The sequence below is a fragment of the Barbus barbus genome, assembly GCF_936440315.1.
Source record: "Barbus barbus genome assembly, chromosome: 5".
Lineage (NCBI taxonomy): Eukaryota > Metazoa > Chordata > Actinopteri > Cypriniformes > Cyprinidae > Barbus > Barbus barbus.
This window is the reverse complement of record NC_136733.1, coordinates 27,594,442-27,608,614: the sequence shown is the minus strand read 5'-3', so window position 1 is coordinate 27,608,614 and position 14,173 is coordinate 27,594,442. Positions and strand designations below refer to the sequence as shown.

The window sequence follows — 14,173 nt, the reverse complement described above, 5'->3', positions numbered from 1 at the left end:
TAGTCATAGTATGAATACATATGTATTGTATTTCATAAAACATACAGACATGGATTCATAAGGGAAGAACATAATTATTGGGATTTGCTTTAAATGTTTAATATGTAACGTCAGGTGTCTTGATTATAAAGCATTGCAATTTAAGTGATTTCTAATTCAGTTCTAATATGACAAAAGATGGGATACCATATGAAATTTTTTGCTTATGAATGAAATTAATAGGTTGTTTTCCGGTCTTATATGTCTTTTATTGCTGCAGAACTAAGGCATGTTTACACAGGTGAGCAGGAATCCAGGACATCTTTCTTCTGGTCAGTAGAAAAACATTTAATATTATATGGAAAATATTTCCTTTGCTCAGACATAGCAGTGAAAAATATTTTATTGCATACATGTAAAAACAAAACACAGGGAAAATCTTTATATATTTTTTTTATTTCTGGATTCATACACATAAAAAAATCAGGTTCAATTATTTTTTACAACATAAAATAACACTGACAAAGATTCAAAGATTGAAATGAGTTCAGTTAGTGCTCATGTTGGAAATGTGAGATCTCGTGTTTTCCAGAAACATTGACTTTGGGGTTAAAGTGTGCAGTGGGAAATTCAAAGTCTGTGTGTGTGTGTGTGTGTGTGTGTAGGGCTGACTACCTGTGTCTCCCACATCCATTGTGTCTCCATACAGGCTTGCAGTTTCACTCATCCATTAAAATGGCATCATTGCTCTATGCAAATTAAAGCCCTTTTTGTACATACAGTAACACAATACCTCTTCAAATGATATCAAATTAAAAAGAAAGTAAAGAAAGGTGTATAGCTGTAATGACATTTGTCCCTGCTCCTCAACCGTCCCCGCCTTCCAACTTCCTGGGTCCCTGTTCTCTGCATACAAGGCGGGGCTTATAATCTCCGCCTCCCAGAGCACTCTCCAGCAGCTGATTGGTCAATGAATGGGGGCTCAGTTAGGTGTAAAGTGGCACTGATTTTGTTTTAGCTGTGTCTGAAAGCTGAGGAGCTTTTAAATTAATTCTATATACTTGCTGGGTGTCATATTCAGCACAAGCACTCAGTATTTCTTAACATTGACAAAAACTTTAATGGCTCCAGTGAAATCCGCAGAGAGCAAAACTTCAGTGTGGTCTGTTTTCAGGGCCCCTGAGGAAAAGAAGAAGAATGGGTTACTTTTGTTTAGTGCACTTTTGTGATCTCACAATGCTATTTCCAGTCAGTACCTGATGGGATGGTCTCCGAGTCATCTGTGCTGTCACTCTTACAGTCCGAGTCTGGCTTCTCTGTCCCTGGCTTCTCTGTTCCTGCCTCCTGAGGCACAATGAGATCCGGATGCGGAGCAAAAATGGCTGAAGTAACTACGGCATTATGGGCTACAAAGCAGAAAGCACATGTAATTCAAGACCCTAAAAGTACAAACAGTAATGTTTGTTAGAATTTAACTATTAGGGGGAAAAAAATGTAAATGTGATAAAAAAACAAACAGAAAAAAACCCTCCCACACCAGGTTTTATGTGCTTGTTTGTAGGGCCAAAAAATGTGTGATACATCAATCTGACTGTAAAACAATACCAATACTAATAATAATAATTAAATCAAATGAAAGAAAGAAATTACAAATGAACAAATACATTTTTGTTACTATTATTAAGTATTAAAACATTCAATTATTGTATATTAAAAAAAAAGAACCTCATACAGGTTTTGAACGACATGAAGGAGAGTAAATGATGACAAACTATCCCTTTAAAAGCTTCTTTTTCGTTGACAGCAGCTGGTTTATAGGTGTGTATCATTACAAGTTTATGAAGATGATGCAAAAGACCCAAATGCAAAGATGAATGAGTGTGGAACAGCATTTGCTCCAGACCATGTTGCACAGAGACGAGAAGCAACAGATCATGAGCTGCTCATTTGTAAAAGAGGTGCTTTACTCTGCACATATATTTAACTGTCACTGTCCCGTATACGGGACGCCTAACTTTACTTCAATATATTACCATTAAATCCTAATCTAATCATGACAAACTATATCGTTGGAAAGGTCCAAGACTCCTAAATAGATATTTTACCACTGTTTGTTGTTAAAAATTATGTAGGAGCAGTAATAGATTCATTTATGACAAGAGCGCTCCTCAAAACATATACACCATAACAGGAGCTCTGACCTTTGACACAAATTCTATTCGTTTCCTTTTTTCCTATCACATTTTTTAGTAATCATCATATATTATATATCATTTGAAAGCTTAAAATCTCAAAATTCATCCTGTGAAAACCGTTTTGAAATCGGATATTGCGTTACCATAGAAATGGTACTTTAAAATCTTTAGCGGGCTCCTCCCCCTTAGTGGGAGGTGTCATAATCCAAAGGTATTACGGTTTTATAGAATCAAAACTTTTTATAATCTTGAAAAAATACATATCATCGGAAAGGTCTGAGTCTCAAGATTCCATATTTGGTGGTATTTTGTGATAGGAGTAATAGTGAGAGAGAAATTGATACATTTGTGACAGAAAAGTGCATAAAAAAATTCAATGGGGTTTGAAAGGCACCCGGTGGCTGTTTGTGGTATAACTCCTAAACAAAATTGCATAATAACCTCAATTTTTTTTAGATAAACATCAAATTAGGAAAACAACTTTAGACATATGGCTTTAATTTTATGCCAAATTTTGATTAAAACATTTTATATAATATAACAATTGTACTGTACATTTTATTTACAGTAAATTTAGCATTCATGAATTATAACAATTTAACTTTAAATAGTGCACTTTCAAGTCTGTTTTCAACAGTTAAGGGGTTAAATAAATCGCAGTCTTTAGATTTGATAATCGCACTCAGCCATATCACTTTTACCTTTTGATTTTGACTAATCATGCAGCCCTAATGATCATGACCATGTTTTGAACATGGCGGCTGTACAACCTTCAGTCAGTCAAACATTCCAGACATTTGACAGACTGCCAAAACAAATAATTCCTGTAATATTTATCTGTTTAACTGCTGCTGCTCTCAGTATAAGATTCATTTTTGTTCCATCATTACCTTTGATCCCTTCCCAGAAGTCATTGCGGTCTCTCCGTACAGAGGTGAATTTGCTCAGGTCGTGGTATGTGCTCCAAATGTACACATAATTGTCCTCTGAGCCACTCACAATGAAAGAGTAGTCATGACTACAAGAACAAGACGAGATCCTTGAGATTCACTCATATTTTCCAACTTTGTAAGATCAGAGATGGACATATTTGGGCTGTGTGTCATTCAGACTTGCTCTTCTCACCTGAAGCTGGCTTTGATCTGACTGCTGCTGTTCACGTAGCCTTTGTACTTCATAGACAGAGACAAATCTCTGAGGTCATACAGGCGAATGCGAGAGTCGTTTGACGTCACCAAGATCTGCAGTGAAAAAGGAAGTTAGCATGAACTGAGACTGAAAGATGGTGTCAAGTTTTATCACCTTGACATGAATAAAAATATTATTATTCATGTTATACTTAAGTAAATAAATAGGGTTTTAAGTCTATCTGCAGTCTTTTTCTATTTTCAGTCTCTTTCCTCTTACCTTGTTCTCTCCTGGCAGCGGCTCAATACCGGTGATTTTTCGGCCAACACGATTCCTGCCTCTCGTGGAGCGGACGTGGATTTGGGTGTGATATTTAAGGCGCTAAGCAGAACATGATGAAAGAAGTAGTGAGTGATTAATAATCGATATTTAGGGTTGGATTTCTAAATCACTGTTTTTCAGAATCCTATTTCATTTCAAGTGAGAATCATTGCTCCCGTCTAAATCTTACAAGAACAAACACTCACCTCTGTGTCATAAAAAATGCAGCGTCCATCGTAGGTGCCAATAACGGCATATTTTCCATTCTGGCAGAAGTTAGCTGCTGTTATCAGACGTGTCTGTCCGTCCACCTCATTCCACAATGCCACTTTCTTATCTGGAATATTCCATAACCGCAACTTTCCGTCCAAAGAACCACTCAAAAAATACCTGTCATCCTAAACGAAAAACGCAGCTATTAAAACGCAAACTTTCAAATCAGTGGACACATACACTACCATTCAAATGGTTGGGGTCAGTTTGATTTTTTTTTTAATTAAAAAGTTTTGTTTAGCAAGAACACATTAAACTGATTATAACTAACAGTAAATAAACTGATTATAACTAACAGTAAAGACATTTATAGTATCTGATTTCAAAATAAAGTTATTTATTTGAACCGTCTATTTATCAAAGGATTCTGAAGAAATGCATCATGCTTCCACATTAATATTAAGCAGCACAACTTTTTTCAACATTGATAATAATAAGAAATGTTTCTTGAGCACCAAATCAACATAGAATGATTTCTGGAGGATCGTGTGACACTGAAGACTGGAGTAATGGCTGCTGAAAATTCAGCTTTGCCATCAAAGGAATAAATTACATTTTAAAAACCCTTGATAATAATATTTAACCAGGGGCCAGATTTACTAAACAGGGCAAATCAGCATTAGAGTGCAATTCCATAAAAGCGCCGATGGGAGGGGAAAATTCTGCAGGCGATTTACTAACAATGCGCACATGAAAGAACACAGATACAGCCAGAACATTTCCATACTGACCAGCGCAATCTACCGTGAGCAGCACAAATTACCGCCTGCTTTAAGACATGCTTGTTTTTGGCGTTAAATAATTAAATACCAGTCATTTGACGAGTGCAAGTGTTAGTAAATCGCGTTGCATAATTGATTGTAATACTCTCCTCCCATAAATTTGGCACCTGGGAAACTCCTACAAATGCATATTCAATAAAGTCAGTCACAAAAATTCGCCAATTCTTCACAGCGCAGCTTTAGTAATCCTAACAGTACTATTTTAACGCCAAAAGACGGTTTGCGCTAGCACAAGCTGTTAGTAAATCTGGCCCTATATCTGCTTTTTCCAACCCCAAACAGTTGTGTACACGAGAAGCACACTTACCCTGGGATGAAATGCGATGGCTGTAACAAAATCTATGTGCTGAAAACAGCAGAGACACTCCCTTCTGGAGATGTGCCACAAACGAACCGTCTTGTCCATTGATGATGACAGCAGGAAGTAGTTCTACTCAGAAAAGAAGAGATTTAATTATGTCCAATTCATCTTCATTATACTGTAAACTTCAAATGTTTTCCACACTTAAGTGGTTCAGTAGAGCACTGATGACCATATGCTCTCACCTTCGACCAGGACAGATCCAGCAGGTCAGCAGTGTGACCCTTGTACTTGCAGAACGGAACTTGCCGGAATGGCACGTTTCTGTCCTCAGTGTCTGCATCTTCCACTGCAGCACCAGACTGAGCGAGAGGAAGCAGGAGAGACCAATATCTTTATTATATAGCTTTAAATAATCACTTATAAGCATGAAATACAAAATAAAGAACAGGAAGAGAAACCCGAAAGCTAAAATAAAAAAATAAAAATAAATAAAAAAAAAAAAACTTACCCCTCCCTCAGTATCTGATTTTGAGGAACAAAGACTCTCCTGAGAGGGAGATGGTGACACACGTCCTGCAAGATAAGAGAGACCAAAGAGATTTTTTTTTTAAAGGAAACCCAGCACAAAAATAGTAATAACAGATATTTTACTCAATATATTTTTGTTTGATTATTAGAGAATCACACCTTTAGCTAACACCAAACTTAACTGAAATCAATTGCAAGCACTCCATGCAGAGTGCTACTTGTGCTGCCTATGTAGAGAGATCCAATTCTGGTCACTTATGAGGCTTCAAGATGTTTAACATCTCACTAGGTTTTAAAACAGAGCTGGTTGATTTGCATACTTTCTACATGGGCAGCAAAACAATAGCGCTGTGCTTTGAAAGTCATTCGCTTTTATTGATTTTCAGTGTTTACTTCCTAGACAAAGATCAAGCTTAACCTTGGGCTAAACTACACAGTAAGACAAGTGGTGATTTCATTATGAATAGGTCCAATAAACAGATTTGACAACCAGAAAGCATGTGTGTGTGTCTGTGTGTGTGTGGTTACCTTCTGTGTTATATTTTATTCTCATGTTGTTGAAATAGTCATAGGCATTTTTTAGGACCCAGATCCGAACCACATTATCCTGCCCTGCTGTAGCCAACAGCCGCCCACAATGAGAGAATTTCATTGTCCAGACGGCACCCTGAGAGAGACACAGGGGAAGGAGGAGTGGTCAAATCACTGAATAATTAACTAACTACATCACAGATCACAAAACATGCTGAAGTTCACATTAAAGGTCACATACGCTCTCCTCACCATGTGTTCTCCACTCAGGTCCTGCACTACTTTGATTTGGTCAAAGTCAAAGGGCCCTTTGAAGCTGTGAGCAGCTTTAAACTTGACCGGTCGGGTGTACGGCATCCCCTCGTCATCACTGGAGGATGGGTCATCCTGGTCTGTGTGGAACACTTCATCCCGAACGCTTTTGACTTTATTTACTGCTCTTTCTCCGTATTCCTCTGCCAAGTGCTTTGCCCTCTTCACAGACTTGCCCAGAAACTTTTTCAGCTGTGTACTGAGTGAATAAAGATCATAAGTGGTCCTTCAAGATATATGTTTTTATTTGGTCATAATTACACTACCATTCAAAGGTTTGAAATATTTTTAAAGAAATCAATGCATTTGTAACAGCATATTAGAATGATTTCTGAAAGATCGTGTGACACTGAAGACTGGAGTAACGACTGCTGAAAATTCAGTTTTGCCATTACAGGAATAAATTGCATTTTAAAATACAATAAAATAGAAAATGGTTATTTTTTAAATCATAAAAATTACTGTTTTACTGTATTTTTGATCAAATAAATGCAGCCTTGGTGAGCATAAGAGACTTCTTTAAAAAAAAACATAAAAATCATATTGACCTCAAACTTTTAAATGCTAAAGTACATTTTATTTTCTCTTAATTGTGTATTTTTACTCAAAACTATGACTACAGTTATAGATAAACATCCATCTCTTACGTTCTCTGTTTCAGTTTCCCTCCATCTGTGTCTGTAAGTGCAGTCTGGGACTTTTCATCATCATCCGACTGTGCCGCATCATTTCTGCCAAAAATAAAATAAAAAATAGTGTGAGATCCCACCCTAAAGCGTTCAGAGCTGCTGGCTTTCAAAATTAGGTTGCATTTAATCCTGATGTAAAATTAGAAATTAGAAACACTGATCCAGGACCAGATCCAGCTACCCAACTGTTTCAGATTAACCACACTAACAGAAACTACAAAACTGTTATCAGCTCAGCATTATGAAGCACTTCTTGCCAAAATGTTCCACTTGTGTTCAAGTGGTTTCAAATCAGACGAGAGAGGAAAAGGAGAAGGGATTACATGCCTTCTCCCTTCCAAAGAGAAAAACAGTCTGTAGGTTTCATTCTGGCTGATAAAATGAGGGCAGATGAGAGTGTAGCGAATCAGATTACTGATAGGATTCGATTCTGCTGCCTGAGGACCCCACCACATCAGCACAAGCAGAGTGTCATAAAAGGAAAAGGATCCTTGATATTACACATGAAGTGTAAAATCAGCTCAGAAGAGTTCCAAAACTCTGTGATGGATTGTGGATTATAGGATACAGTAGGACATCTTAGGCGCCATGACGTTTTGAAAATTGGTCCATGTTTTCATGGAGCCAAATCAAAGAACTTGTGTATCTACGTCTTAGAATCAAGTGAACAGTTGGTGGTTCTTACGAGATATACTCCTTGGTTCTCCTCATGATGTGCAGTGTGAGCGGGTTGATTCCAGTCGGTAGTTTCTCTTCTGCCTGGATCAAAGGGATCTCCTCACCAGTGTCCAGATTCTTGATCATCACGCTTGCAAGAATCTCCTGCATAACAAACACACATGGATTACTGCTTTGAGTGATAAATCATTATAATAGATTCATTACATCACAGAGACAGAAAACTGCAGCAGGCCATGTAAAATACAACCAAGCAAAAGCCTTTCCCAAATGAATGAAAGCACAGTCGCCCTCCTAATGTAGTTATCACTCACATACCTGCTTTTCAGCTAATCAGTTACAACTACTGGGTGACCTAACCATATTAATATAGTCAAGCTAATAAAGTTTAGAATATGTCCCTCTCAGGTATTAGTTCACAGAGTGCTGCAGGAATGCATCCTAAAACCCAGAAGCAAGCACGGTTCCTTCATCCGGAAGTCAATGGGGTTTTGGTGAAAGTTTGTCGTTGATGTTAAATCTCGTTAAGCCGAAAGGGTAAACTCTACTCAATGGTCCACTTTTACAGTCCTCTTGTATTTATACCTACACTCTTGCAAACTATCATAACTCAAACTGTCCAACTTGTAGATTTCTAATAAAGACTGAAAGAGTTGTTGGAAGCGTAGCGGTGGTGTTGTTGACTGTTGAGTAGTACGTTTATAAGAGTTTGAAACCCACAGAGCTTATTTTCTGCAATAATCCAAAAGCTAATAGAAAAGTCCTATTGGCTGGCCTACAAAACTACATCATCCCTGCAACACTCTATTCTTATGCTCATCTTGCAACGTAGGTGCACATGAATGCAAGTTTGTGCGCACAAACATTACCTCATCTGTAAGCTCTCTTCCTGAGTTAGACCTTGGTCTTTGCGGTCCAGCAGTATCGCTTCCAGTAGGACTTGATGTTTGCTCATCGTTTTCCTGCTTATACAAAAGAACAGACAGAAAGGTACAATATCAAATATTCATGTGAAATCTGAATATTTTTATTATTTGAAATGGCTGTAATTAAATGCGAACCTGTGCAGTGACCACTTTATCACCACTAGTGGCGCTAGCGAGGTCCAGTGAGTGCTGGAGTTCTTTAGCAATACATCGTGCTGTGGCGTTTGGGCTGACCAATCCACACAGTTCATCTGCTGGCTCTACACAGACTGAACAATCATAGAGAATGTTATCGCTTTAGTCATTAATTAGTTAATAGTTCACATTTCATTTTATACCAATAAGAAGTGTTAACTGACATAGAGTGGCATTTTTACTTGTTAAACCAACAATATTTAAAAACTCTTACCTTCTAGCCCTGCAGGTCGTATCACTTCCTGGGATTTTTTAGCAGAAAAGCTGGGCCGTGAGGGGGGAGGCGGCCTTGGAGGTGGAGCCCCAGTGGGCGGAGGTGGCCTTGAGGGCGGTTGCTTTTTGGTGCTAGCTACAATATCTGGCTCCACTGTAAACTGTCTGGGAGGTTTGGAAGGGCCAGGGCCATCTGCATCACTCATATGGATCTGTTCAAGAATATCAGCCGTTTCTGCACAAGGCAGGGATGCGGGTTGCGATGGTTGACCCAAAGCGCTTGTAATGTCAGGAGGGGGTGGCATAGCCTGACCTGCTTGGGCAGGACCAGCCACATCCGGAGCGCTGTCCTGAATGTCCTGTAACCTCACTTCCTTCGGCCTTACGTCAGGCAACTGCTCAATGCAACCCGACTCATGTGGTGTTACATCAAGATCCTTTGGAGGCACCAGGGCGCCCTCAGGAACCAGGTTTTCTTTAACACTGCAGCCTTCTGCTCCTGCCCTCTCCCCTTCAGATTTGGCTGCACAGGCCTCCTCTCCTCTCAACAACTGATCTTCCACTCCACTTTTCTGACTCTCTTCTATAATACTGTCAATGATCTGGAAAGAACAATCAGAAAGAGGGACAGTCAGAAAATCATGCTTTAGCATTCATGTACAATGCAACTGTTCATCAAAACAAAAGCTTTGTTTACACGAGGCATCTAATCTTATAGTTTTTCCCTACAACATCAATAATGATTCATGTCTAAAGAGAGCTCAGGGTTCACATTTATTGATCAAGAAGACTTTGGCATCCAACCAACTTGCAATACGCACTCAGGAGGAGCAGAATTATCAGGAGAGTTTCAAACACATATACCCCGCATTGATTTTTGTTTACTGGCACAAAATTCTGAGTATGTTTTGATGCAAGGATTTCCCTTTTCTTTTGAAAGTTTATTTAACAAGCTACTTATTTTTCTATCCTAATAAAGCATGATTAGCAAGTTGTGATTTAATATTTGCATTAAGCATTTTTCTTGCTGGGTTGCAAGTAACCCGTTGACATACACCACTTAAGAGAAATGACCTGTTTTTTGGGCAGACATCCAACTGCAAACATACACTAGAGAGCACAGAATGCTTCTGTTATAATTACTTATAAGAGAAACAAAGAGAGAATGAAAAGAGAGACTAGATATAAGGAATAAAAAGCGGCAAGTAAGAACTGCAAAGCTTTATCATGGCCAAACCTGAAGAGAATCGTCATGGCGGGATTCAGGCTGAGCCAATCCAGCGGCGACTTCTTGTACCACATTCTCTGCCGGACCCTACAAGCAATCAAAAGCAACAGATGAAAAAAAAAACACCCAATTCTTAAATACAAACCTTCCTCTCAGTTGAAAAAATCAAGTCAAATGTCAAAGGTCTTTACAAAGTCAAATAGAGTTCCAGAATTCTCAAAACGTTCTTTAAAGGGGTGGTTGATTGCGATTTCAGTTCTTTAACATTAGTTAGTGTGTAATGTTGCTGTTTGAGCATAAACAATATCTGCAAAGTTGCAGTGCTGAAAGTTCAATGCAAACGGAGATACCGTCTTTTAAAATTCTGACAGTTTAATGCCCACAAAAACAGCTCGTAGGGACTACGAGCTACTTCCCAGGTTCATTACCTCACAAACCCAGATAAACCCCACCCCCGGGAACATGCAGAAAAGGGGGCGAGGCCATGTTGTGCTGCTTTAGAGAAGAGGAAGAGAAAACTAGGGGTGCACGTAGAAATCTATTCATATATGAATCTCAATTCTGTCTTCTGATGATTCTAATGTATTCACAAGTTTCAAAATCAATCTTCTAAACCAGCGGTTCTCAGTTCTGTTGCTCGCAGGTCCCTGCTCTGTATCTCTTTCTCTTTCTCTCTCTCTCTCTCTCTCTCTCTCATATTCAGCTCATCAGCTCAGCTCCAACAATAAACTGTTCCATTTATACACTTATTTTCACATACTGTAGCTATGAGAAGCGTTATACATGGACGCGCTTGCAGTTGCTGTACTGTATTAAAGCTTTAATCAGGATAAAACCGTATATTAAAAGCTAACAGAAGCAGTAGCATTTACAAATAACAGCGCATCTAAAAGTATGAGACAACAACAAACAAAAAAAAACATACCATTAAGAGCTGTGCTTGCACAGGTTCTGCGCGATCCTCTTCACTAATATTCTCTGGGTCTCAATCGGGCTCAAATTGATAAGCAATATATACGATGCCATTGTTTACAATACAACCGGAGCACCTGTCGCTGAACTGAGGGGCGGGACGTTTAGATGCGCACTAGAGGCGGTTCAGCCAATCACAACACACTGGACCAGCTAACCAATCTGAGCCCATTGCATATTTTTGAGGGAGGAGCTTCATAAAAGCAGGAAATGATCAGCACGTTTATAGAAGAAGAGAGAGAGCGGTGTAGAATAAAGGTAAATTATGTGAAAAATAATGCCTTTTTTAAAACGAAGCATTAACATGTTAGACTGCACCCCATAAACACAATCAAGCCTAGTGTTCCGAACCAAAAAAACCCCAAAAAAAACACCGTTTTTAAAATACTTCAACAGCAGTTGAGCCCTGGTTTGTTTGGCAGGATCGGTTTTATTTAAATAATTAAACAGAACTAGAGCAAAGCCTCAAATTCTACTATCAACCTCTGATCATCTTTCCATCCTGCACTCATGTGACTAAAGCACTTCTCTAAAAGCTTAAAGCTATCAACGAACTTAGACATATGCATCAAACAAACCCATACCCCCTTTCCATATTCATTAAATACATGTTTTTGCTCAAGTTATTATTATTTCAGCTGCCAATAAGGCTGTAGTGCATTTAATTCCACTTTTTTAATTCCACAATTTACCAATGCAATCAAATCAGCAGATTCTGTCTGGAACCACCCATGGGCAAGTTGCTAAATTCCTTTCTATTTGCTTAGTAAATTCTCACCAATTTTTATCACATTTTCACTTTGTAGTGCACAGATAGAAGCATTTGTGTAAATAACAGGAAACTCTTACCCCAGGCTGAGGAAGTTCAAGCTTTGCCGGTGACCTATAAGGAGTAAAAAAAACAAATAATTAATAACACAGGTCTCCAGGACACACACAGCTCCATTTTGACACATAGGCCTATGCTCACATATTGGTTGAAAATGTGTGGATTTTGAGTTTTCATTCGCTTCAGCACTGTATTAAGTCAAGTTAAGTCTAATTAGTGAACATCAATAAAGTTGTGTGTATACATAAACAGTCAGTGGGTGTGAGGGCTCCTCCCAGCACCGAGTTTACATGAGGTCTGAGCCAAATTAAAACTAGCTAGTGTGGCCTGCCTGACACAGCATTCATGAACAGACAAGCCCCTCAATCTCATTCATTACACACAGTTTATTCAGCAACTCTAAGCATAAGACCAGCAACCAAACACAAACTTTTAAATTAGCCTTCAGCAATCACTGATGACACTGTCATAACATTCCTCCGACACGGTCACAGCTCTTCTCACACGCACCTTTGACCCCAGTCATGCTGTGATAACAAGAACAGGTGGATTTTTCTATACTTAACAAGTGGAATTGTTCTTCATAAAAGAGCAATTATTTTTCTGAACCTTCATGTCTTCAAATCTTTGTTCACACTAAGACTCTGAGTCACTGGGTTTCTGAATCATTTGGGCTCCTTTTCTGAAAATAGCAGTCATGTTTGTGACTAAAACGCTGCCTGTCAAACAAGTCTCAGTCTAAATACATGATTTACAAAATGTAAGACAGTAATTTTATAAACGTATCGTATTAGTAGAGAATGGTACTTGAATACAGTGGGAAAATTGCAAACTGGACGACACTTCACCTAAAATCAGGTACATAACCTCTAGTGCTGGAAATGGCTGAGATTCACTTGGGAGGGGGACATATTCTATTTTTAAACCATAAATCCCACTATATATACATGGATGAAATTTGCATTGTGTTTGGAGGCTATTTCATGGATAAAAGTACTCTATATTTTGAAGTGGACTCCATCCCCCACATTTCCAGACCTGATATGCTTATATTATTCCAAACCTCAACCTTAATGACTTTCTTTCCTCAAAGGAACACACTAAGAAAGTTCTTTTTAGGATTTAAAAGCATTTAAAACGATTTGGTTCAAGTGAAAGCACCAAAACAACATAACAGCAACATCATCTGAACGCTACGTGTCAAGGCGAGACTGTGGCTATGGTTCAAAACCACTCAGCTGACTCGAACGGCCAAAACATACTGTCTAGGTAGAGAGCTCACTAGTGCAAAAGTCATATGACTTTATGTATCCACATAATAAACGGTATATGGCTGTACGAAATCAGTAAATCTATAAACATGCAATGGAGCAACTGTTGACAGCTTTTCATTTTCCATTCACCTGACGGACATCAGACATCAACCTGGCGCATTAAGAATAATCTGCATTTTGTTATATTTAAAATAAGACTCACGCATGAGGTGAGGGAGTGAAGTTGACATCCTCCGCCGCATCGTAAAACTCCTCCGTGTCGCTGGTGTCCGACGCCATTGAGCCCGGGCTGCATACAGAGGCCGCCGCCACTGCTGCTGTTGCTAAAGCAAACGAGGAGAAAGTCCCAGAACTTGTGAACCAGAAAACGGGAAAATAAACGACTGACACGTATCTGGACTTGCTCCTGGCGCGCGTCTATGGCATGAGTGCTGGGATAGGCCGCTCCGCTCACCTGAATATACGATAACGCAAGCAGACACACGGCCTAGATTGCACGATCTCAGACAGCAGGGTTGGCTTTTTTTTTTTTTTAAAGCACAATCAGCCGGTTATGTCGATCTAATCAGGAGGTAATGCAATGTGAAGGTCCGCCCGAAGCTTTCCATGCGGGCTGTCAGTGATCCTAGCATATCGGAAAGATCCCCTACCAAGATTTATGATCGAAAAACAAACCGAAACGAGGAAGAGAAACGGAGGCAGGTCTTCTCGCGTCCACCGAATCTCGCAATATCTCGCGGTGTTTGGAGGCATGAACCATGCACAGCTGATCTGTACTCTGAAGCATACTGCATGGACTGAGGTTGTTCCGATGAA

At 39.1% G+C, this 14,173-nt stretch overlaps 1 protein-coding gene across 2 annotated transcripts; it reads right to left on the bottom strand.

Moving 5' to 3' along the window:
• Positions 1-365: 365 nt before the first annotated feature.
• LOC306869233 (WD repeat-containing protein 44-like) lies at positions 366-14,137 on the bottom strand. 2 transcript variants are annotated; one of them, XM_079415910.1, is made up of 20 exons: positions 13,812-14,137; positions 13,560-13,680; positions 12,104-12,137; positions 10,292-10,369; positions 9,056-9,656; positions 8,782-8,915; positions 8,590-8,682; positions 7,728-7,864; positions 7,001-7,084; positions 6,294-6,552; positions 6,039-6,177; positions 5,491-5,555; positions 5,225-5,341; positions 4,986-5,108; positions 3,830-4,021; positions 3,582-3,683; positions 3,300-3,415; positions 3,065-3,192; positions 1,236-1,385; positions 366-1,158 (listed from the first exon to the last, which is right to left on the bottom strand). In XM_079415910.1, the coding sequence occupies exons 2-20, from the start codon at positions 13,634-13,636 to the stop codon at positions 1,070-1,072; spliced, it is 2,718 nt and encodes a 905-aa protein (XP_079272036.1). In that variant the 5' UTR covers positions 13,637-13,680; positions 13,812-14,137; the 3' UTR covers positions 366-1,069. The 2 variants fall into 2 exon arrangements, with proteins under 2 accessions (XP_079272036.1, XP_079272035.1); XM_079415909.1 differs by having other exon boundaries at positions 13,560-14,091.
• Between the last annotated feature and the right edge of the window lie 36 nt (positions 14,138-14,173).

Bases quoted from the DNA above. Each gene is read 5' to 3' on its own strand.
- LOC306869233 (XM_079415910.1), bottom strand. From the start codon at position 13,636: ATGGCGTCGGACACCAGCGACACGGAGGAGTTTTACGATGCGGCGGAG. The intron at 12,138-13,559 runs GTGAGTCTTATT...TACTCCTTATAG, and splicing joins TTCACTCCCTCACCTCATGC to GTCACCGGCAAAGCTTGAAC. The intron at 4,022-4,985 runs GTAAGTGTGCTT...TTTTTCGTTTAG, and splicing joins CCATCGCATTTCATCCCAGG to GATGACAGGTATTTTTTGAG.